General features: G+C 53.1%; 3 protein-coding genes across 9 annotated transcripts in view; 1 reads left to right on the top strand and 2 right to left on the bottom strand.

Annotated features, from left to right (window-relative positions):
* Window positions 1-1,843: 1,843 nt before the first annotated feature.
* On the bottom strand, window positions 1,844-12,902 carry VAMP4 (vesicle associated membrane protein 4). The gene is made up of 7 exons (XM_027658466.1): window positions 12,607-12,902; window positions 11,235-11,281; window positions 10,866-10,916; window positions 4,349-4,449; window positions 3,758-3,837; window positions 3,522-3,573; window positions 1,844-2,508 (listed from the first exon to the last, which is right to left on the bottom strand). Exons 1-7 carry the CDS (start codon window positions 12,670-12,672, stop codon window positions 2,480-2,482), a joined length of 426 nt encoding a protein of 141 aa, XP_027514267.1. The 5' UTR covers window positions 12,673-12,902; the 3' UTR covers window positions 1,844-2,479.
* Window positions 12,903-13,132: 230 nt separating this feature from the next.
* On the top strand, window positions 13,133-16,578 carry MYOC (myocilin). Its single transcript, XM_027658605.1, has 3 exons — window positions 13,133-13,851; window positions 14,325-14,444; window positions 14,533-16,578. The coding sequence occupies exons 1-3, from the start codon at window positions 13,365-13,367 to the stop codon at window positions 15,315-15,317; spliced, it is 1,392 nt and encodes a 463-aa protein (XP_027514406.1). The 5' UTR covers window positions 13,133-13,364; the 3' UTR covers window positions 15,318-16,578.
* Window positions 16,579-18,734: 2,156 nt separating this feature from the next.
* PRRC2C (proline rich coiled-coil 2C) overlaps window positions 18,735-22,975 on the bottom strand; it is a 70,769-nt gene continuing 66,528 nt past the window's right edge. For all 7 annotated transcript variants that reach the window (XM_027658337.1, XM_027658341.1, XM_027658343.1 and 4 more), the window contains one exon: window positions 18,735-20,621. In XM_027658337.1, the coding sequence (XP_027514138.1) occupies window positions 20,358-20,621 (264 nt within the window). In that variant the 3' untranslated portion in view covers window positions 18,735-20,357. The remainder of the gene's footprint in view (window positions 20,622-22,975) is intronic.

Below are 22,975 nucleotides of genomic sequence, written 5' to 3'. Positions count from 1 at the left end.
CCAACCCCCAAGCTTGCAGACACTGCTGGAAACAACAACTCTCTCTGCTCACTGCAGTTCTCCCTGCCACCAGTCCAGCGTGGGACAGCACAGGCTGCAATATAAAGACCGACAGTATCAGAGGAGCACAAGGAGGACTTCTCAGTACCACCCTGAGACCAGACATTTCCAATGGTCTTTCCAGCCTTGGGAAAAAAGAAAACCTATAAAAGTTGTTTAGTAAGTTCTGTTACTGTGAAGCTTCTGACCAGGACCATTGGTTTGCTGCTGGGGGTGCCTCTCTCAGCCAGAGCTGGTCCCTTGGGAAGGTCTGTGCTCAGGACAACCCCAGCATGGAGTGACTTGAACCTAAAACACAGTTCTGGCAACTCAAGGAGGTGCAATGATGGCCTTGGTTGTGGCAGCTTTCCCTGCCCTGCATCTCAGGTACAACAGTTTGCACCCCAGCCTCCTGGGAATGCTGAATGCTGCAAAATCTCTCGAGCAAAGAGTCGAGGAATTCCATCTTTCCCCGAGCAAGAGCCTGCTGCCTGCACTTGGCTGCCTGGAGTGGGCTTGGTCCAGACTTCATCCCATCAGCACCCACTTTCCAAAGCCCTCAGCCCAGTATTAAAGCCATGCTTTGCCTTCAGCAAGGAACTTCAAAACCCCTTCTCTTGTCCAGACCTGGTGCCAGCAGGGATCTGAAGTCCTCACACACTCCTGAGGCACCGAGGTCCTGATGTGGGTGGCAGGGGCAGCAGCAAAGGCCGAGAGAGAAAGGCAGAGGCACTGGCAGGACTCTCCAGCAGCAAGAGTAAATTAACTCACTTCCCAGTTGGCAGGACGTGGTACTCAACAGTTCAGCAAGATCTGCAGCCCCCTGGAGACAGACACAGTCCCTTCTTCATCCATGTTCTTGATCCCTTGCACTTAGAGAGTAGCCAAAGGCACAGGCAGGATGATTTTTGTCTCTTCCACTGGGTGCATGATCTTAAAACCAGCCTATACTTCAGGAGGAAAAACCCAGCTTGGCTTTCCGGTTCCCACCTGGAGAGATCAGGGCTCACAGAGGGGAAAAGCCCTGTTTATATTCCACTGGGCAAACAGAGCTTATAATCACATCCAGCCCTCCAGCCTGCTGTGCTCACTCTTAATCCCATTCCCTGCATGGGGCAGCACCACGACTCAGGTGGAAACTGTGTACAAGGTCCCGGGGGCAAGTTCAGAAGAGGAGCTGGGACACAGCACTGGGAATTCTCTGGGGCACCATTTTCCCTCTCCAGTATGATTTCAAACATGTGCTAAGCAGGACAACTCTTCTTTCCTCAGAAAAGAGCAAAGAGAGAACCAGGAGAGCTTGATCTTAGCTCAGCTAAAGTCACAGGCTCAGGGCTTGAAAGAACAAGGGTCCCAAAAATAAAGGGCTGACAGAAATGCCACCAACACCTGAGACCAAGGCTGGAGACAGCCAGAACCCCCCAGTCCCACTCATGAATGGAGGAGTTCAGCTCCTTTTTATGCCAGCACAGGGACCCCTACAGCTCCCAAAGCATCCCAGCACATGTCTGAGAACAACCCCCATCACACTGGATCACAATGAAGCAAAATGGGCTGGCACTGGGACCACAACATCAAGGGAAGGGCTCTGAATATGAAGTAACTCATTGCCTGTGCACTGGTTTCAGGAGAGTTGCTCTTCTCCTGCTGTGTCTGTACATAATGGTGCTTATTTCTGGGCTCTACACACACTTCTTGCTTTTGGTTAAGAAAACACAGAAATGGCCCATTCCCAGGGACTCCCGGCCGTGGAGAGCCCTGAATGTCCTCCAAAACTTTATCAGACGTGCAGAAACTCCACATGTACAGTCAAAAATAGGTTTACTGGAATGTCTTTAGTCACAGCTGTAAGCAGCAATACTGAAAACACCGAGCTTGTGCATTCCCATGGCAGGACCAGAAAGTCTTCTGGATCATAAAACCGAATTTCTTTTTTTTTTTTTTAACACGAGAGAAACAACACCCTTGCAGTTCTCCACAGAAGAGCCAGTTTCCTGTAATATATTGATATGTTTCTCTTCAGACATTTATCCCCTCTTTTTCTCTGATTAAAGGACAGAGTCCCCTCTGCCTTCCACAGCAGGGAGCTTCTTGAACAGTATTATTATTAATATTACAACTCAACCATATATACAGATAGATTGTAGTGGCAAGTAGCCAGCTCCAAACCAGAGACCCAGAGTTCCCCAAAACAGGCGATTTGGGATCTGAATCTTCTGTTATAAAAAATAAGTCTGACGGGAGGAACAGGTACTCGACCGGAAAAGGGCTGTTTGGCAGTTCCTAAAACGCTCCGTTAGAACTGGCCTCTTGCCACCTCCTCCTGCTCCTTGCTCCCGGGAGAAAAACAGCTTCAAAGCTATATACAGATATCTCACTTAAATTACACAGCAGTTTGGACATCCCAGAGGCTGCTCCAGCGAAGCCTCCAGCTGCCCCGTCAGGAACGGTACTTCAGGACTATGGGTACTGGAAAACACAAAGGAACGAGCTCTCACCACAAACCCTCGTGTGCAACACCCGGCCCTGCCAGGGAGCACCCCCCCTGTTTCTGTAGAGACAAACACTGAGCAGCTGCAAGCAGAAGTGTGTTCCCAACCTCAAGCTAAAGCAATCTGCTGCCTGCACACACACTAGACAACATATCCTGCCACCTTCATCTCCTTCCAGCTTCCCAAAATTAAACCAGATGGGATTTTCCATCAGTCTCTCTCTCTCTCCACCCTGCTGCCAGCTCTGCCTCTCTCTTGCTGCAGGCTGTGTGTCACAAGGACAACAGGCCGTGAGGGCTTTGCTGAAGGAACATGGACAGTTGCAGAGCTGCCCCGGCCACTTCAGTGGGAGGAAAACCCTCCAGACCCAGTGGCCCAGAAGGGCTGAGCTGCCATGCTGTGCTGCCTGGATCCCTGGAGCACATCATTCTGCAGAGGGATGAATTACTTCTGCTGGAAGAAAGACACTCTGGTCATTATTAGCTGTTTGGTAGGAAAACCAGTGACATCTCGGCTCTGGGGAGCTCCAGGAAGGGCAGAGGGCAGGGGAAGGGACCAATGGCAAAGCCAAAACAGCTACTTGATGAAAATTAAGCAGCTTAGGGGAAGAGCGTTTGTAGACAGCAGGCTCATTGCAAGATGGCTGATACATGTGGAGATGCCTTTGGAAGACATTGCTTTGGTCTGAAACTTTTCCATTTCCTCCCACCAGCCTTGGCATCAGTCAGTGCCAACCCTGGATCAATACAAGGTTGGCAGGGCAGTGCTGGCTTTGTCTGGTCAGAGTCAGCAGGACTCGGTTTGAGCCTTGCAGAGAAGGGGCACAGAGTGGCCTTACAGACACCACTTAGGATGGCTTAAGGCAGACTGGGGCCTGATGGAGTGGCTCAGGTGCACTCCCCCAGGGACAAGAGCACCATGGTGTCCCAGCATGGAGCACCATGAATATTTCAATGCCAGACATGGCTGGGGTGATCTGGAGCTACTCACCAATGATCACGAGCAGGAGAATAACCACCACCATTGCTATGATCGCCTTCATCTGCAAGGGGAGCACACAGGCATGTTACACAGGGTGCCAGGGGCACCTGCTTTGACCCAAAAGGACGCCTTTGCCTTCCAGCATCTTTTCAGCTGGAAAGCAGAGCTTCTCCATCCCCTCCCAGGAGCAGGCAGGTAACCACCCTTCCACAAGCCCACCCCTGCCTGTTCCCGTTCTTGCTCACCTTACAGTCTCGCCACCACATCTGTCTCCGGAGGTGCTTGGCTCTTTTGCTAAAAGCTGCTGCATTGTCTGATAAACTGTCTAGTAAAGGAAAGGAAAGAGGTGATTCAGTGGTGCACACACAGTCAGAGCACCCACTCCTTCTAACTCCACTGAGTTTTATGCAATAAACTCGGTGTTAGGGGAAAAGACCCAACCACAGCTTGATTCATCAAAGCCCCAGCAGGTGCCAGTGTGACGCCCTTCCCCAGAGCACACACAAGACAAGTCGTACAGAATTTGCTCTGCAAGCCAGTGGACAGTGCCAGGAGACAGACCAATCTACCTTTGCTTGAAGGACCTACTAGATCACAGCACACAGATGCCCCCAAACTAACACCTCTGCACAGAGCAGCAGAAGGTGAAGGTGGAAAGAATGTTGGCAGAAAGTCTGATCTGCAGCCCAAGGCTGGGAAACACCACTCCCAAGAAGGACAGCAATACAAGCCCAAGTCTGTCATTAGGTACTTTCTGAACTGAACCAGGTAACCTGGCCCAGCAACCAGGCAAAGAGGTGGGGAACAGGCCAGCAGAGCTGCATTTGGGGTCGCACCTGATTTATCCTGCAGGTCATCCAGCCGCTCGCCTCTCTCGATCACCTTTGTGATGTTCTCCTGCATGACATCGATGACCTCATCCACCTGGTTCTGGACACTGGGGCAGAGCACAGAGGGGCAGAACTGAGCACCACAGGCTGAGCATCACAGCTCAGAGCTGCCCAGAGCTCACCCACAAAAACAAAAGGGCACAACAGTGGAGAGAGGTCAGTGGGATGCTGAGGAAGCCAGAGGCATGGGGTGAGTCTCCAGCAATCTCAGGAAGGGCCAGGGAACACAAGGAGCTCAGAGAGAACACTGGGAAGTCAGCAGAAGGGGTAACCCTCTGTAACACACAGTATGAAAAGGCACTAATTGCTGTTGGTGGGCAGCTCTGCTGCAGAAGAGCTCACAAAGGGGGAAAAAGTATAAAACCCACACCTTATCTTTCTACATTTCATAGAACCTCACACCACACCTTTGCTCGATAACTTGGGGTGAAATCAAATCAAGGTGCACTCTCCTCTCTGGAAACTGAATTACTAAATTAAATCTGCTCTGCCAGGGGCATCCAGTGGACAGCAAAGGAATGGCTGACATGAACTAAACTAAGCTATAATTCATCTTCTCACAGGTTATGCAACTCTGTGGGTAGTCACTTCCGTGAACAGTAGCCTAAATCACACCCGGAGGGTTATTAAAAATGTATTTATTCACTCCAGGAAAAAAAAAAACCAACACACTGGCAAGAGAGAAGAATTTTCCTGGTGGAAAAATACTGCTACATTCTGGTTTGTATTTTGGAGCTAACACACTTTTATTTTCCTGGAGATAGAAATAAGAATTTCCTTGAGGCCCTGGGGATACAATACATTGTTTGAGACATACTGTTCCCAAAAAGTCAATGGCAACAGCAGGATCTTGGAGGCAACACTACACACAGGGCAACAAAACAGAAATAGCTCCAGGCCACTCACTCTGCAGTAATCTTAGGTTTGATGGCTTAGGTTGCCTCGATTAAAAACATTTAAGCACTTTAAACATATTGAAATGCATCCAGCAGTACCTAAATATGCAGCACAAATGGGCCACTTCATCAGCTCTCCACCTTACCCTCAGCTCAGAGCACTTGGAATGACAGGAACAGCAGATCCTCCCCCATGGCCTGCGAAACTGCAGCCAAGACAGCCTGGGAGCAACTGGCCCAAGGCCAGTCAATGGGGCACTGCAGAACCAGGAAAAGAGCTCTGTCCTAGCCCCCATGCTTCTAATTAATTAATTAGAGGCATAGGTTCACACTGACCCATTTCTCCTGCCTCCCTCCCAGCTGCCTGCCTCTTACTGAGCACACACTTGTGCCGACGAGGAGCAGCTGCAACAAGCAATAGTGGTCACAATGGAAAAGCACATGCCTTGCTCACATTTATCTACTGTGCCAAAAGCAGGCAAGAAAAATCATTAAAAGGCTGTTTTCTCCCCAGAAAGCTCTAGGAAGAGCTCCAGATTTTTGAATATGATGGGGTTTTCCCATCTTAGCCTTTCAGGTTGAGCTCTATAGCACCACTGCACTGTGGCCACTGAAGCCAGTTTCTGAGTCAACAGGATTCATATGGCACATGCTGGACTCCAGCAGCACACACAAAAATTTGCTTTGTTTAGGAGAGCACCAGAAAGGAACCTGCCTTCCCTGTGCTGCATCACAGACTCCGTGGGAGCAGCATCTCTCTTGAACCCACCTACACCGTGCGGCGGCAGCTCCCGCCTTCCACAGGGATGGAGTTCCTTATCTGGAGGGGAAAGGCAGGATAATCCCTAAACACCTCTCAGCAGGAACCTACCCCGTGCCCAGGAGCCTGTTCTGAGCCACGATTTGTTTTACAAGGTATGAGGTGAGTGGCACAGCCTGATGCTGTCTGGGAAACACGTGGCAGTGCCCTGTGGAGCAAAGGGTCCACCCCACGCAGCCCCCTGGCCCATCCTTGGGGCAGCAGGTGAGGAGGAGCCCTGTTCTGCAAAGGGGTTTCCTTACCTCGGCACGAGTCCCAGCTTGGAGTCGCCAGCAACGCAGCTCCAGCTTGGGGTGAGAGAGGAAAAGCAGAAACATCTGCTACCCCAGATGAGCCAACTTGGCAAAACCTCTGACGCCTTAAACATCGGCTTCACAGGCAGAAGTCTACATTTGCAGTATGTAAATGTTTCTAAAATCATTTACTGGCTTGCAAGTAGAGATTTCCTCCTACAACAGATTTGTAACCAAGTTATCTTAGCACAACTAACAAGTGGGAGCACACGAGGTTATGGTGCATCCAGGAAAGTGCAGAGCAATGCACTGTATCCTTGCCAGCACAGGTCAGAGCCTGGAGAGATGCTGCTGCAGTCCTGGGACACCCCAAAGTGTTGGAGGCAAAGCGGGCAGGTACCTGACTTCAAGCTGCTGTGGTGCATACCAGCATTTGGGAGAGACCTATGGAGCACAGACCCTTACTGCCCAAGCTGCACCTCAGCATCCCCTCCCTTCTCACTTGAGCTGCTGGTAAAACACCAAGAGCCTTTGCTACCTTCCCAAACCCCAGGCTGGCTGTTAACTGTCCCCAAGAGAACAAAACATTTCACAAGAGGAGAATGGAGGCACAGAGAAATCAAGGCTTATGAACTCCCACAAATGTTGAGGTCTTGAACTTCCATGGAACACAGATGCATTTGAGCAGCCCAATCAATACCTTTTGGCATCTGATGTAAAAGAGAACCCTGGGAAAAAACAACAAAACAAAAACCGGAGGGAGCTGAAAGATGCCCAGCCTATGCATGAGCCCAGCAGTTTCAGAACAAATTCAAAAATTCCCACTAGTTTGGCATGCTTGAGGCTGGAAGCTCGAGAAGAATCAAGAAGAAAATATTTTCTTGCTTTATTTTGCAAGAGGGAATTAATCCTCTAATTCAAAACGTATTTCCTGTCGGGGAGCTACTGGCTTTTGACACATACACTTCATATGCTTCACTCCAGGCAGATTTCCAAGAGAAATAAAATGGAATAAATACCTGCCAGGAAAGGGAGAAAGACAAAAGCATAAAATGTCTCCCACGACCCTCCTTCCTACTAGTAACTACAAACATGATGCTTTTAACAAGGACAGCAAGCATACACTGTCAAAGCAACAGGAGACCCAACAGTTCTCAGCTTGGTTTAGACTCCTCTTTTCTTGTGCTTTGCTGTACCAGAGTGGGAGGAATATGCCTTTCCAGTTTGGCCATACTGGTTAGGTACTGAAAACTCCCTGGGCTGGTCAGGGTGTTGGGCTGACAACAGTGCCACTGCATTCTCCAGATGCCACGAACAGGCCATGCACACGCCACAGGATGTGCTGCCCAAGGCTGCTGCTTGTCTCCAGGCTGGCTGTTTACAGCCAGCATGACACACTTCTGTTTTCCACCCCAGCCATATTAATAGTGCTGTGTGTTTTGGTGCAAATGACTCCCAAACGCCCCTCGTTGTGGCAGTAACCCAGGGAAGAGGGAACAGGATGGAGAGCCAGGGCAGATGGAAGGTACAAAGGCAGGAGGCCAGCACTGCACAGAACTGCCTGAGCCACAGCTCAGCAACAGTGTATCAGCACTGAACCATTCCACAAATCCCTGGCTTTAAGTTGCTGCTTCCTCCCAGCTGTGAGGAAAACAGCAGTCTGTGCTTCCCTGAAGCCTTTCAGTCATGGAAAGGATTATTTCCAACAATGATTCCCGTAAACATGGTCTCGGTGTCACCTCCAGATGAAAGCCTGCACTGTGGCTGGGGCCCACTGCACAACCAGCCACCTCCCATGAACAGCCAGGCCCTGGGAAGCTGCTGTCAACTCTTGCCTTCAAACCATTCCTCAAACTCTCCCCTTCCTCAGGGCCTGCAGAAAGACAGAGCCACCAAAGCCGAGCCCTGGGGCCAGGGGTGCTGGTCATCCCCAGCAGAACAACGAGGGAATCACAGGGACCAAGACCTGGCTCCTGGGATACCCCAGCAGTGTGCTGAGCCTCATCACCAGCACCAGCAGGAACCTGAATCCAACAGTACAGTCTCCAGAGAGCACAAACATCAGCAATGAAGCAAGTCAAGCAGTGCAGAAAAGGGGGTGATTTTAGTGGTGCTTTTGAAAAGATGGCCTCTGATTAGATGCTATTGTTCTAAATAAAAGAAATGCAGGTGGAAGATGAACACACCACTTTCCCCTGAAAAGGCACTAAGAGCTCTCACACACACATTCAGGAAAGGCAAAGAAAGGAGTTCAGCTTTCCCTTACCTTTTCTTCCTAACTTTGGGGAAAAGGATAAAAGCCACCTTTCAGTTCCAGCCAACCCCGGGGATGGGAGGTCTCAGAGGGAGCCCAAGGGACCCCATGTGGCCTCTCAGTTACCAGAGGAGAGTCCACCCTAACCAAGCAGCCTCCAGACACATGAGGACAAAACACAGCATGGAGGGGACTGACACTTCCTCCTGCCACTGTTGCCGACTGTGATTCACCTCTTTCCCCTCCGAAGTTTCCAGTGTTCCCCAAAGCTGAGCCAGCCTTGAGGGTCTCTGCCACCAAACTCCACCCTGACTCAAGACCCTTTACTGCCAAGGACAACTAGAAAAAATTTCCAGCGTTGACCCTCACATTCAACATGTTCCACACCTTTGCTCCCATCACGTTTTCCTCTCCCCAATCCTCCATCCAGTTTCCTTTTACACCTGTCTTCACACCTTAGTCCTCCAGCCCTGTACAGCTACAGCCTCTCTGGCTTTGCCCAGCTATGCCTCAGCTCTCCAAATGCTCAAATTCCTCCTTAAAATGTCTTTTGCTTACAGTTTTTCAGCAGCTGCCCAACCCTTTCTCTGTTGAAACCAGAGCAAACTGGCTCACTAAGAGACCAGGCATCGATTCATCGGCACAAGATCAGAAACGTAATAATGAGCTCCATGACAAGAAGTGATGAGTGCATGGCACAAGTGCTTATTAAACAAAGCAGTCAGCATTGATGAGAGCAGAAAATAAACACTGTTCTATAACAGATGTTCTAGATACTGGATAGATGTAGCCACTTGCTACCCTAAGGGACATATTCCATTCCAAGTCCACTATCCAAGCAATTTCTGGCAGCGGGCAAATCTCAGGGGTGTTGGGCATGAGTCACATCACACCTCTGGACCCACCAGTTCCTGGCTGAAAGCCTCTTTCATTTTCCTTCCCCTCCACAGGTGCAGTGCCATCCTCTATCTAAGCCCACACTCCTGCCTGCCAGGCCAAGACTGTGGCAAGAGAGGAGCTCCTGTTTTTCCTCACCACACAGGGAAGGCAGAAGATACTGCAATTCCTGTCCAGCAGAGGAGGATGAAGGGGCAGACATTATCCCCTCTCTACTTCATTTACTCCCAATCAGCCTGGCTGTGCCCTAGAAGGCAGGCTTTATCCACTCTGGCTTATTCCAAGGATCAGATCACCTCTACCAACAGTCTCCTCACATGCAGGAGGGAAGACAGACCCCTGAAAACTCAGGGCACAGTGACCTTCCCACTGCCTGTCATGTATCTCGAGTGCCCTTCGCCCCTGCAGGTAACGTGGCAAGCAGGCACACAGGCAGGCACTGCCTGATGCTGACATTGGCAGTGAGTCATCCCAGAGCTGCACTGGCATCTTCCTGGCATGGAAAACATCCCTCATGAAGAGCCACACTCAGGCTGCAAACAAGACCCAGTCTGAACAGCCCAGTCATAAGGCCCCACACAGAGCTCTGTTCTGGCTCCACAGAGACCAGCAAAGGAAACAGGGCAACACAAACCAGGATGCTGAGAGTATCCTCCCACTTTTAATTAAGTACCACCACCACATCCCTCCCAGGAAAGGGCAGGGAAAACTGGAGCCCTGAACAAGCATCATCCATGAAATGACTCCATGGGAGGAGGATCCAGAATGTTCACTCCTTCCTTCTTGCCCTAGTCCTCCTCCTGTAATGGTTTCCTGTTTTCCAGCTGCCTTGACTCCACTGAGTCACTGCTCATCTCCAGGTCACCTCTATCTGGTTTTTATCTGGGGAAGAGGCCAGAGGACCAGCTGCTGCCCAAAAAAACACAGTGCTGATATGTTCCTGCCCAACTGCTTTCCTGAAATGTTGAGGAGCATGTTACAGGATGAAGGAAAAAAGCCACAAACCAATAAAAAGTTGTACTAGTGAAGGCTAAAATTCAGGGCTCTAGAAAAAGAGCCTCACAAAGGCATGGAACAGCTCACCACCAGAACCCAGCAAGGGCTTCAGAAACTCCACTAAACTACCGTGATATAATCTTATCCTTTTGTCTCTGTCAGCGCTCAACTTCTTGACACCTTTCATCAAATCTCACATTTCCTTCAGCTGTGGGCACATAGGGTAGGACATAACAATTAGAAGAAAGCAGGCACAAGGAACATTCCTGCTAAGAACTACACAGAAATAGTTTGGTAAGACAGCAGCAGGGGCTCACAGCACTAGAATAAATTACTATCTGTGTGACACTGAGGAACAACAACTTACTGCCTGATCTTGTCATTCCTGGGTCCAAACCTGGGTCCAGAAGGCCCCCTCCTGCAGGCAGAAAAGATCAGTCAGGATGGAGGATACAATGAAAACATGTTTTTAAATGAGACTCAAAAGATACACAGGAGAGAACCAACGCCTTGTGCATGAAGGATTGTTTTCATAGCTCCCATGAGTCCCTCCCATGTCTGAGGATACGTGGGACACCCCACCTTACAAAAGGCCACACCTATTAAGAATTAATTCATACTCAATGCCAAGGCTCTGGGAGATCATCCCAAAGGAATCAAAGGCTTTGATTCCCAGTCCCAGAGCTGCAGGCAGGCAGGACATTGCATTCCCTACAGCAGCCGTTCAGGAACTCACAAGAAAAAGTCTTCCTCTTCATCTGAGTCTTCCTCCAACAGGTTCCTCTGCAAACACATTAAAAACAATAAGCAACCACCATGTCACACACATTTCCAGCTCTTAGGATGCAATCAGCATCCTCTGCCTGCAGGAAGGCTCTCTCTGCTCAAGGGACAGTCCCCAGCCCTGCCAGCAAAAACATCAGTGTCGCCCACAGCCACCCTGCACCGTCCCATCCATGTGGGAAGTCAGATCCACGCTGGCTTTGGAGGACATGGTTTCTCCAGCCATCTGATAGGAGCAGGTGTAAGCACAAAGAAACACACTGGGCTCCCCGGGCAGGGAAGCAGAGGGGTCTGAGAGCTCCTCTGCTCTGCTCAGATTTGCTGATCCCACTAGGTGGTCCAAAGGCTGGTTTTTAAGAGCAATCCCACTGAAGCCTGACAGTTTCGGACAAAGACATTTACTAGAATTTGTTTCTCCTATCAGGGCAGCACAGGTTTTACAAATTGAGCTCAGGGCTCCCTGAAACATCTGCTCAGGGTCAAAAATAGTCAATAGGGGGAAATGCCACACTGAAGGCATGGGCCCAGGGACACAGCAGTGGTCCTTGAGGTACCAACAGCTGCTGCTTCCCCTGTGCACAAATTCAGGCCCCCACCTGCAAGCCTGATGATCTTATTTCAAAGCTCCCCTACATTTCCGTCCTTGCCATATTTCCTCAATCAACTTAAGCAACCCGTGAGACCACACAATAGTTCCAGCCATTGCTTCCCACAAGGATGAGCAAAGTGCTCTTGGAACTCAGGATCCTCGTCTCACTGACAGCTGTTGTGAGCTGCAGCAGCACTTACGACCACGGTCTAAACTGAGTTTTAGCACAGTGTGACCCCAGGACAGACACATCAGGTTAAACCCGCTTTGTCTAACACAGGCAACTGCACCACTGTGACCCGTATCCACTGCCTGAAACGAGGACCTTGGCACCAGGGGAAGAACTCAGCTGTAAAGCACAGGGCGACTTCACACGAGTTCCCTGGCCAGCTGCGAGACACAAGAGCCAGGACATGCCCATGCCAAGCCCTGCAGAGCGGCAGGAGACCGGAGCACAGCGGGGTCTCACAGCCATAGACATGGGGCAAAGGAACTACAACAGGTTCTCAGGGCAGCCTTTTCCCCTGAAGTGGCTGATTTTACAACCCGCAGGTCGGCTGTGATGCTCGCACAGCCCCTCACTGACTGAACGCCACTGTCACAGCGGTTCGGGCTCCGGGCCCCGAAGGGCTGCGGCAGCACAGGGACCCCGGCCCAGGGACCCGCACCGGGGCACCGGCCCGGGCACCCCGCGGGCAGCACCCGCCCGCCGCGACCGCGCAGGGGTGGCACTCACCCGCTCGCTCTTCACCGAGCCCGTCACCTCGTCGTCGTTCAGGTGCCGCTTGAATTTGGGCGGCATGGCCGGGCTGGGGATGCTTGGAGGAGGCAGCGGGGAACGGCCGGGTCACCCGCACTGGCGGGCCCGGACGGGTGGAGAGGAAGGGACAGGAGGGAAGCAGACGGGACAGGACAAGACAAGACAGGAGCGGAGCGGTGACCGCGCTCGGCTGCGGGTCAGGCCGGCGGGAAATGGCCGGTGCGGCGGAGGGGCCACTGTCACATCGACCGCCTCGGCGCTCCGCCCGCCGCGCCGAGCGCCGAGCTACTGATGCATGGGCGGGGCGAGGGGGAAGAGGCGGGGTCTGAATAAGGGCGGGGCTTGCTGGAACGGGGCGGGGCCGCGCCAGGAGGGGGCGGGGCAGTGAGCGGAGGGGGCGGGGCTGTGAGCGGAGGGGGCGGGGCCGTGCCCGGCTCCTTCGGCCCCTTTCCCGTTCCCATCCCCGCGCGGCCCCCGCGGGCTTCGGATCCGGGCCCGGCGGATCCTCCCCGCCCGCGGCGGGGGCAGGTCCGCCCGCCTCGCCCCCGCCGTCACCCCTGGCACACGGCCCCGCGGCTGCCGAGCCCGGCCAACGGCCCCGGGTAGGCGGCGGGGGCAGTGCCGGTGCCGCCGCAGGCATTTGGAAGGTTTCTGCTCGCCCGCCCCCCGCCGCCCCGACCCTCTCCCCTATAAATGCGGGCGGCGGTGCCCGGCGAGCGCAGAGTGGCGGGGCCATGCTGGGGTTGTGGGTGCTGATCTGGGGGTCCCTGGCCCTGCGCGGCCGCGCCGACACCGCGTTCCTGCACCGCGTCCCCGACGGCGCCGGGCACTGCACCTACTCCTTCACGGTGGCCAGCCCCGTCGAGGCCGCCTGCCCTGAGGCTGCCGGCGGCGTGCCCGAGCTGCGGGCAGAGCTGGCCGCGCTCGCCGCCCGCCTGAGCCGGCTGGAGAGCCGGGAGCGGGCAATGGGGGGCTCGGGGCCCGGGGGGGCTCGGGAGCCCCAGCAAGTGGCCGCGGCCGCCCGGCTGGAGACTGCGTACGGGGAGCTGCTGCGGGCCAAGGCCCGGCTGGAGGAGGAGAAGGGGCGGCTGGAGCGGGAGAAAGAGGAGCTGGGCAGGCGGCTGGAGAGCAGCGCCCAGGAGATCACCCGGCTGCGGGCCGCCCGCTGCCCCCCCGGCAGGGACGGGTCCGGCCGTGACACCCTGCGCGCCCCCGGCAAGGGTAAGTGCCAGGGCCGGGACCCCCGGGCGGCCGTGCCACCGGCTCTGCTCCAGGACCTCCCCACGGGCGCTGGGCAACTCCCTTTGCAGCCCCCCATGTGGGGCACCCACTGCTGTACCCCACTCTTGGGGACCCTGGTGGGCTCAGCCCTACCGGAGGGTCGCAGCCCCTCGTACCACACCCCCTTCCCCTCACTAAAGCAGCGCTGTCAGCCAGAGCCTTCCTCATCCCATCACCTGCCCTGGAGCAGAGCGGGGACACGGGGCGCTAGTCTAGGGAGGTCTGGGAGTTTCCCCGAAGGAAAATTAAACCACACTCGTGGAGGGGAAGGGGGGCAACAGATGTGCCCTGCTGCAGTGGGAGGGGGCACCAGGCTCCTGACCGAGCATTCCGGGACGCGGCGGTCGGGGGCAGGCAGGACAGTGCCGGGGGCTGGCCCAGCCCCTGCTCACACTGTGCTGATCAAACTGCAGCGCCCCGCTGGGATCCGCAGCCCCTCACCTTCCAGGAGCTGCAGTCGGAGCGGACGGAGGTTCCCGTGTCCCGGCTGCTGGAGGAGACGGCGCTCGGCCGCCCGGGGGCCGCGGACTCAGGTACCCCCCACCCCCCAGCTCCGGGTACCGCCCGGCCCCGCCGAGGGGCCCGCGGTGACCCCCCTGTCTCCCGTCCTGTCCTGAGCAGGCTGCGGAGAGCTCGTGTGGGTGGGAGAGCCCGTGGTGTTCGGCCGGGCGGACTCCATCGCCGGGAAGTACGGCGTGTGGATGAAGGATCCCGAGCCCGTGGCCCCCTTCACGCGGGACACCACGTGGCGCGTGGACGCGGTGGGCACCGAGGTGCGGCAGCTCTTCCAGTACGAGGAGGCCGAGCAGCTGGCCCGGGGCTACCCCGCCAAGGTGCACATTCTGCCGCGGCCCCTGGAGAGCACGGGGGCCGTCGTCTACCGCGGCGGGCTCTTCTTCCAGCCCCGCCATTCCCGCTCCGTGGCCCGCTACGACCTGCGGGGAGAGACCGTGACGGCCGAGAGGGAGATCCCCGGCGCCGGGTACCACGGGCAGTACCCCTACGCCTGGGGTGGCTACACTGACATCGACCTGGCGGTGGACGAGACGGGGCTCTGGGTGATCTACAGCACCGAGAGTGCCCGGGGGGCCATCGTCCTCTCCAAGCTGGACCCCGAGACGCTGGAGATCCGCCGGACCTGGGAGACCAACATCCGCAAGCGGGGGGTGGCCAACTCCTTCCTCATCTGCGGCACCCTCTACACCGTCAGCAGCTACTCGGCCCCCAATGCCACCATCAACTTCGCCTACGACACGGCCACGGGCGCCAGCCGGGCCCTCAGCATTCCCTTCGAGAACCGCTTCCGCTACCTCAGCATGCTGGACTACAACCCCTCCGAGCGGCAGCTCTTCGCCTGGGACAGCTTCAACATGGTCACCTACCCCGTGCGCCTCTCCCAGGCCTGAGCCGGGGCTGGGAATGCACCGGCTCAGCCCCTGTGACCCCCCCATGTGTGCCTTGGCATCTTGCTTTGCTCCCCAGCTCCCCCCGGCACGGCCGGGAGCACCGGCCTTGGACAGCCCCGGGTGAAGGAGGGGCCGCCTGTGTCTCTGCGGGCACCTCCAGCAACACCCCCCTGCACTCAAGTGCAGCAGAGATAAATGAAGCGCTTCTCCAGAGCCTGGGGGAGTCAGAAACTGCTCCCCAGCCTCGGTGGGTTTCAGTTGGGTCACTGCAGCACCGAGCCCTGAGCTGCTCCAGTGTCCTCTGGGAGCACCCAGCCTGGCCACCCCAAATTTGGAGCAGGGGGGGCCCAGGCAGGGTGAGGGCTGCACAGGGTGTGTGGTAGGGGGCTGTCCAGGAGGATCAGCCTAAAAATACACACTTTCCTTGGTTGTGAGCAACGATCCCCTCTTGCAAGGTCGGGAATCCCGTCTCCAGGCTCCAGCTCTGCAGAGCTCCCGTGCGGAGAGCCCACAAACCCACTGCATCCCACACCAGCAGAGCCCAGGGGCAGCCTGGAGCTCAGCCACCTCCAAAAATCATCCAGCAGGATCAGAAGCAGCAGGGAATACAGACACTCATTGCACAAGCCTTGTTTTATTGGGGAAAAGAAAGCAGCCAAGAGAGCAGGGGTGAGGAGTGCTGGCAGAGCATCCTGCAGCCGGGTGGCCTCTTGGTGCACCCAGCCCCTCCCGGCCACGTGCTTTGGCTTTACAGGCCGTGCTGGGCCAGCAGCTCTGCCCACAGCAGTCCAAACCACGCTGCTTTATCTATTTATTGTAGAAATTTTCTAGGAGGCTTTTTCTTTCCCCCTGCCCTGGCATTCAGGGCAGCAGCAACCACATCCCCCAAGGGGCTGTGTAGGGTCCTGGCCCAATAAACACTGCCCAGCACCACTGCTGCCTTACACCTTGTCTTTCCAAGCCTCTTTTCCTAGGGGGAAACCGTAAAGCCTTGGGTAGGAAAATGCCACATTTCAGAAGGAGCTTCTAACAGAAGTACACCACATGTTGGAAAAAGAAAGGACAGAGAACACAGTGGGACACTTTTCAGATGGTCACCTTCAGGAATTGTCAGCAATGCGCTTCACCCCACTGCTGTCCTCCTAACACACTGTTGTCTTAAGTGTAGCACTGTGTATTTACATATACAACATAATGAAGAACTTGGCTTTTGTATCATTCCCACGCTTTATTTTGGAAAAATATGTGATGGCTGTAAAAAGTGAGAGTCACTCTATGCATAAGGGGTTTGGTGAGCCAGAGGGTGGGCAGGGCAAGATCTGGGGCTCACCCAGGGGCTGTCAGGGACCCTCTGGACGCAGGAGGAGCGAGGCAGCAGCAGCCAGACCCTGCTGACACAGTGCTGAGCCACCCCAGCCGGGAGCTGCCCACCCAGTGCACAGACAACCAGGCAGTGAGGATGGGAGAAAGGCATTTCTGTCCCAGAACAGGGGGAGGCGAGGCTGGAGCCTCCCTTCACCCCACAGCTCCCTAGGGGCATGAACCGAACCCCTGGATGAAAGGCAGGGTTTGTGCAGAGCCCCGGGGAGCAGCAGCACCTCGCTGAGCCCAGACACCGAGGGCAGACAGCCCCGGCCCACCCCGGGGCCTTTTCAGGCTGGGAAGTCCATCTCTTAATTGACTACGAAAATAAATGAAGACAAGCCAGTGTACACAGGATTTCCAGAAAGCTGGGCTGGAGCTGAACAGTGCTGAATACACAGCTTTACTTAACAGGCTTTGGGAAAACAAGCCCTCCCCTCCTGCATCCCAGCAAGAAGCCAGCCTGAGCTCAGGGGGGTTGCTGGATATGGGCCCAGTCACACTTAACCCCCTTCTGCTCCTGCCCTTGAGAAAAGTTACAGTCTTTTCACAGCCTGAATATTATTAAAGGGAAAAAAAATTAATTACCCCAACAAAACAGTTCCCTAATTTCTGGGAGGTTCAGCACAATTCTTTCTGATGACCAGAGTCCTAGAAAAGAGATTACACACCAAATCCCACACAAATTAAAAAAGCAAGAGCTACTCCAGCGTAAATAGCCAGGGGCAAGTTATCTGATTAAATGTCATAAAAATATTCGATGAACTGAGGTCAGTGACTGAAAGCTCCACCTGGCCTCAAAGGCAGCCAGGGTGGTTTGGGGTTTTGGAGAGACACACATCAAAACTGGGTTATTTGGAGGCATAAAATGCCCAAGAATTTGCTTTTAATTAAGTTTATGCAGAAATATTACCCTCATTCAGTTCTGTGCAAGAAACAGCCCAAAGCCTGGTACATTCCCAAAGCCAGCTGTGGAAAATTTGTCTGACTTCCTAGTTACCACAGAATTTACTTCCTTTATTACCACAGAATTTAACATTAATCCTTTCAACAGCATTTCCTTAAAAATAGAATACTCTGGTGAATGAGTTCCCATTTTTGGGGTGAAACAGGCAGAAGACAACCTCAAACCAGGGAAACATCAGCACAGCTCAATTAACTTTATAGCACATTTATTTATAGATCAAATGAGTGTCTACATTCACTCAGTCCCCCACCTCCTCCTTTTCCCGAGTGTTTACTGCAGTTGTGCTCATAGGTATCCTTATGAAAAAGGTGATTTACCTGCAGTGTTACCTGCCTGGAGGTTACTCCCTGCCCATTGCTTGTTTGTGGATTACAGAATCTTTTATTTACTCCATACTGCTGCAGTTGTACCCGCAAACAGCACCAACCTGGGCAGGGCTCCAGCTCTCCTGGTGGCCCCAGTCTGCTGCTTCCTGACCCACTGCGGGGCCGGGCAGCAACACCCCTGACCAAAGGTCAACCTGCCCAACTGCCCCCAACACCCCTGCCTGGCTTTGCCCTTTCTTCAGAGGTGCAGGGCCAACCAGCACCTTCTCCCAAGGCAGGAATTTCTTCTCGGAGACCAAACATGAGAAGGTTGGGAAGCAAGTTTCCCCTGGTGGCAGCTGACAGTGTTGGGCCTCTCCTGAACCCCACATCCCAGGGCTGGGCCTGGGGGAGCTGGGAAGGCTCAGGCCAAGGCTCTCTCTGGCAGGAAACCTCCTGCCTTTACCCCTGGTGCTGCCAGGGTGTTGTCACTCACCAGCTGGGGACATCCCAGTCTCCTCTGCTCCTCCCTGGGGAACAACCAGCGCCAGGGCAGCTCCCACACACTGGAGATATGGAACATGTGGCAACCACACCCATCAGGCTCCTTCCATGGAGAGATGGGAGCCACATCCTGGGAGACCTTCACTGCAGAGGGAGCGTGACAGTGCTGGGGGTACAGCAATGAGCTGTTCCAGTGTTTTCCTCAGCAGCCTGCTTTCCCTTGGCACCGCTCCCATCGCGTCCTGCAGTGCTGCACCAATCACAAGATCACCTGGGGGCTTTATTTAGAGAATACTTTATTAGTTTCTGTAATCAAACCCATGTAAATAAGACCGTACATATTTCATACAGTGCGTTACCCCTGTACAAATGGAAAAAAAATTAAGTTTAACATTTCTAGACCAATATGGCTGTTAATTTCTGTACAATGCCAACTCACACTACAAGTGGGATACTTTTTTCCAAAGTTGACATCACAGCTAGAGTTTCCAAAAATTCAAATTATATATATATTTATATAAAAAGATAACCAATAGCGATTCACTAGGCATCAATAGCAGCAACAGCCTTTCCAGCTTCTGCAGTCATTTGAACAAAATTATACACATTAGACTTTCAACTCTTCCTTCCAAAAAATGTAAAAAAAAAAAAAAAAAAGGAAAAGAAAAAAAATCCAAGAAAAAACCAGCAAATTCTGCTACTGATGTGGTACCTGGTGCTTTTTATTAGCTTTTTCAATCATTGTCTGGAAAAAAAACCTCTAGAATAACATTATTAAAAACAGCTCCAGTATAGCACAGTCACTACTACATATCATAAGCAGGTACAGGATATCTTACATTCACAGAAGTATCATACAGTACTGTCCTACAGCTAGAATACTAGAGGATACAATTAAAAAGGCATTTATTTGACTTGATTCTACTTTCCAGCACACTGTGGGCAAGGAGGTGGTGCGACTCAGCTCTGATATGAAAATGCACCTTTGAGATAAACTCTCATTAATCAGTAAGGTTTCTGTAGTTCTCGTGGCACAGTTTAAGTGCTCGTTGCTGTATCACAGACAGAAACTGGAACCGTTTAGAGACCACTCGCATCATATAAAGACACCTGGACAGGGGTGAACGGAACAAACCTGACTATTGATGCAACGAACCTTTCAACTCCAGGGGTGAGAGCCACTGAGGGGGCAGCGGGTGGAGAGGACACAGGTGGCCAAGTAGCGTTTTCATGTGGTGATCTAAATGCAGAATATTGTCATCCAAGCAGCAGCAGCCAGCAAAGCACTGCCTCCAGAGGGGAATCCAACACCACCAGCATCACTGTGTTATGTTAGGTTAGACCCTGCGTGGCAAAGGCAATTTTGCCAGCTATGGATCCCTCTGTTTTTTACAAGATAGAAGCTTCTTAAGTCACTAAAAACTTAACACACATTACTTGGCCCAGCACCATCTTCAGAACTGCATGTTGTCATACTCATGGGTTTATAAAAAGATAAATAGCAGCTGAAGATCAGAGCCTGAAGAAAATAAGAGAAGTCATCGTGTCAACCAGGAACATGCCTCCCCACCACCTTCTTCCCTGCCATTGCCACTTCTCCATGTTTCTCACCGTGGGAAGCAGAAGGTGTGTAAGCCAAAACACGCGCGCACACGTGTGGAACGTGCACACACCGAGAGCAGCCTTCATGCTGTCAGAGGAGACACAAACCCCCAGAGCCCAGGAGCTCAGCTGGACACCCACCAGTTTGCACCTGTAACTGCTGATGGCTCCTGTGCCCCTTCAGGCTGCTCGGAGCCCTGCAGGGAGAGCAGGCTGCTGCCTCGGCCTTCAGGCCACAAACTCATGCCGCTGACACCTCGCCCACCCTCCCCTCTGCCCCCCTCCACGGGAACACAGCCTCTAAGATTTAGTTTCCTCGGTTTTGATTGCCTGAGGTTTGATTGGTCCAGTTCTGACAGGTTTCGGTGTGGCAGCGGGTGCAGGCGTGGGCTTCTCCTCTGTTTTGTCCTGGCAGACTCCTGAGGAGTCAGCAATTGCCTCGGGGGGTTTGCTTCCATTCTCCTCCACTTTCTGGGCTTTGCCTCCTATGGGTTTGCTCTGCTGCTGCTGCTGCTCAGAAAAGAATCTCTGGGTGGACTGAAGTACCTCTGCTCTCTGCTTTGCCTTAAGAGAGGGAGAAAATAAGTTTACTGAAGAGAGGGCATTGGAATAAGAGTGACTTCACAAAAGTATTTCCTAAACAAAGGGGAAAGGACTGACCGCAGTGGCCAGACTTTCCTAGAAAGGCAGTGTCCATCCAGTTGCTTTCCAGATGTCACCATGGGTGCTTGGCTCCTCAGCAGTAGCTTAACTTCATGCCTAGGCTTCCCTTCCTCTTCCTAATCCTGCCCCCAGGAAAAGAGGATCAAGGACAACAGTCTGAAGCATTATCTAACATCTTTTTATGCCACTACTGTTGCAGAGCTTTAGAAGTATAAACACTGCTGACAGCAGGCTCAAACTGCAGCTCCCCCCTCAGCACAGGTCAGACGTGGTCAGAGGGGTGTGTGCAGGACACTCCCGTGGGCACCCAGGGCACTCCAGCTGTCCCTGCTCCTGCCGTGTGTGCTGCACCTCGGAGTGCAGGGGCTCTCACAGCACCACAGCCTACTCTGAGCACACAGATTTCCCCCTCCTGTGGCTCTGAACACAGACTTCAGAGCCTGCAATGGGGATGCAAGAGAACCAGATTCAAAGTTGTGCTACATGTAAGCTGAAGCCTTATCTTTTCCCACTCCAAGCAAGCACTCATCCCAGGCAGCACAAACTACTGCCTGGCTTCCTTCAAATCCCTCCTCTGAATCCTACCAGTAACCCTGCCCTGTGACATGTTCCAGTTCCACTGTGCAGACCAGACACTTCACCAAGCACTTGGCTTTCCTGCCCACACTCAGGCAAAGCAGGAATTCCATTAGAGTTCAATCTTTTAGAAACTGCACAATTAAGCCCAATGCAGTCAAACACCTTTTTTTTTTAAATTAAAAAGGTGTATCTTAACACAAGGAGCCCCAACTGCAATACAGGCACTAAGCCATGTACCTCTCCAAGTTTTTTTTTTTTTTCCAGAAAATGGAGCTGGGAAACACAGACACAACAACAGGGGTGGGGGACAAAACAGCAAATGCCTGGAACAAGAGGCCTTGGCTCTCACACTGTGTAGCTGCTCCAAGTAACTCAAGCAGCAAGAGAACAGAAAACAAACCTGTGAACTCTGGTGTGCAAGACTGCAGCAACAGCCTGATTTTACTGGACCCAGGCAGGGACACCTGAAATCTTGAGCCCAGATTTCAGCCATCCCCTGAGGTTAAGGTTGGATGACTTGATCCCAAGTAACCAAGTGTGACAGAGTAACTCTCATTCCTTTCCACAGTGTTTGCAGGGAGGTTCAGGAAACCAGAACTGTGTATTAGTATTTGCTATGACTGGCCAGACTCAATGCACAACACAGAGTCAGGACAATACACGAAGCATCACCTCCTAAGTCTTTGCATGAACTGGTGGTAGAAACAAAATGGACCAACTACCTACAATTTAAGGGGTAATGAATTCTCCTACAGCCATGCATAACCAGGACCACCACATTCTCTTGCTTTTATACAACAGTGAATGGCAGTAGATGAAGGAGCTCCTAAGTACCATCTATTCAAGCCACTCACTGCAGCAAATAGGCTGAGTGTCCAATGGTGCCCCTACAGATATCCCACACTGCAGTCCTGCCATGGGAAGAAGAGTTTGCCTTGACCTGAAGGGTCCCAAAGTGCTGTAACAAGTTTGATGACTGTCATTCCCCCTGCTACTGAAATGCAGCCCCCTGTTCTGTGCAGTGCACCATGTACTGCATTCTTCCACAGAGAATTAACCACAGGCATTTCAAACCACTGGGAAATGACTCTTCAGAGTCCCCAAGGAGCAAGGCTGGCTGGAACAGGAGGGTCCACAGTGCTGCTCAGAGCTGGGATGTGAAATGAGAGATAACAGCCAGGCGTGAGGCTTTATCACTCATTCAATAAAAATCCAGGCTCTTGACACCTCGTTGTCACGTTGCCTTGGAGAGCAGTGGCAGCTCTACAGCTGCTGACCACAGGACCACCTGAGAAAGGAAGCTCCCTACGAATATTTTAAAATTCTTGTTAAAAAACAAGGCTTAGAGAAGGTCTGTTTTCAGCTGTTAAAAGCCCAGCTACCAGCTTTGGGTCCAGAGGTCTTTTCCTGAAGCCCTGATTTGCAGACACATCCCTGCCCTAGAGCTGTCAGACTGAACTGGTGGCAGCAGCAGCTCTGCTGTTCACATACTAACCTTCATGTCTCGTTCAGCCTTCAGCGCAGCCTGGGCCTGACTGCCTCTGGCTCCAGGTACTGATCCACAAGGACCTCTGGCCACACGTGGTAACTGAGGGTGGCTCATAAGGCCTGTGGTCATCTGAGACGGCATCTGACTATGCAGTGCTACTGGCAGCCTCTGAACAGGCGCTGGGAAG

Source organism: Corapipo altera, unplaced genomic scaffold (assembly GCF_003945725.1).
Source record: "Corapipo altera isolate COAL_440 unplaced genomic scaffold, ASM394572v1 79, whole genome shotgun sequence".
Lineage (NCBI taxonomy): Eukaryota > Metazoa > Chordata > Aves > Passeriformes > Pipridae > Corapipo > Corapipo altera.
The sequence above is the reverse complement of the archived record's forward strand: the minus strand, read 5'-3'. Positions and strand labels throughout refer to the sequence as shown.

Coding starts and splice junctions, on each gene's coding strand:
- MYOC (XM_027658605.1), top strand. CDS start 13,365: ATGCTGGGGTTGTGGGTGCTGATCTGGGGGTCCCTGGCCCTGCGCGGC. Junction 13,852..14,324: donor CCTGCGCGCCCCCGGCAAGG/GTAAGTGCCAGG, acceptor ATCAAACTGCAG/CGCCCCGCTGGGATCCGCAG. Junction 14,445..14,532: donor CCCGGGGGCCGCGGACTCAG/GTACCCCCCACC, acceptor TGTCCTGAGCAG/GCTGCGGAGAGCTCGTGTGG.
- VAMP4 (XM_027658466.1), bottom strand. CDS start 12,672: ATGCCGCCCAAATTCAAGCGGCACCTGAACGACGACGAGGTGACGGGC. Junction 10,917..11,234: donor GAAGAGGAAGACTTTTTCTT/GTGAGTTCCTGA, acceptor TTCTGCCTGCAG/GAGGGGGCCTTCTGGACCCA. Junction 3,574..3,757: donor TGTGGTGGCGAGACTGTAAG/GTGAGCAAGAAC, acceptor CTCCCCTTGCAG/ATGAAGGCGATCATAGCAAT.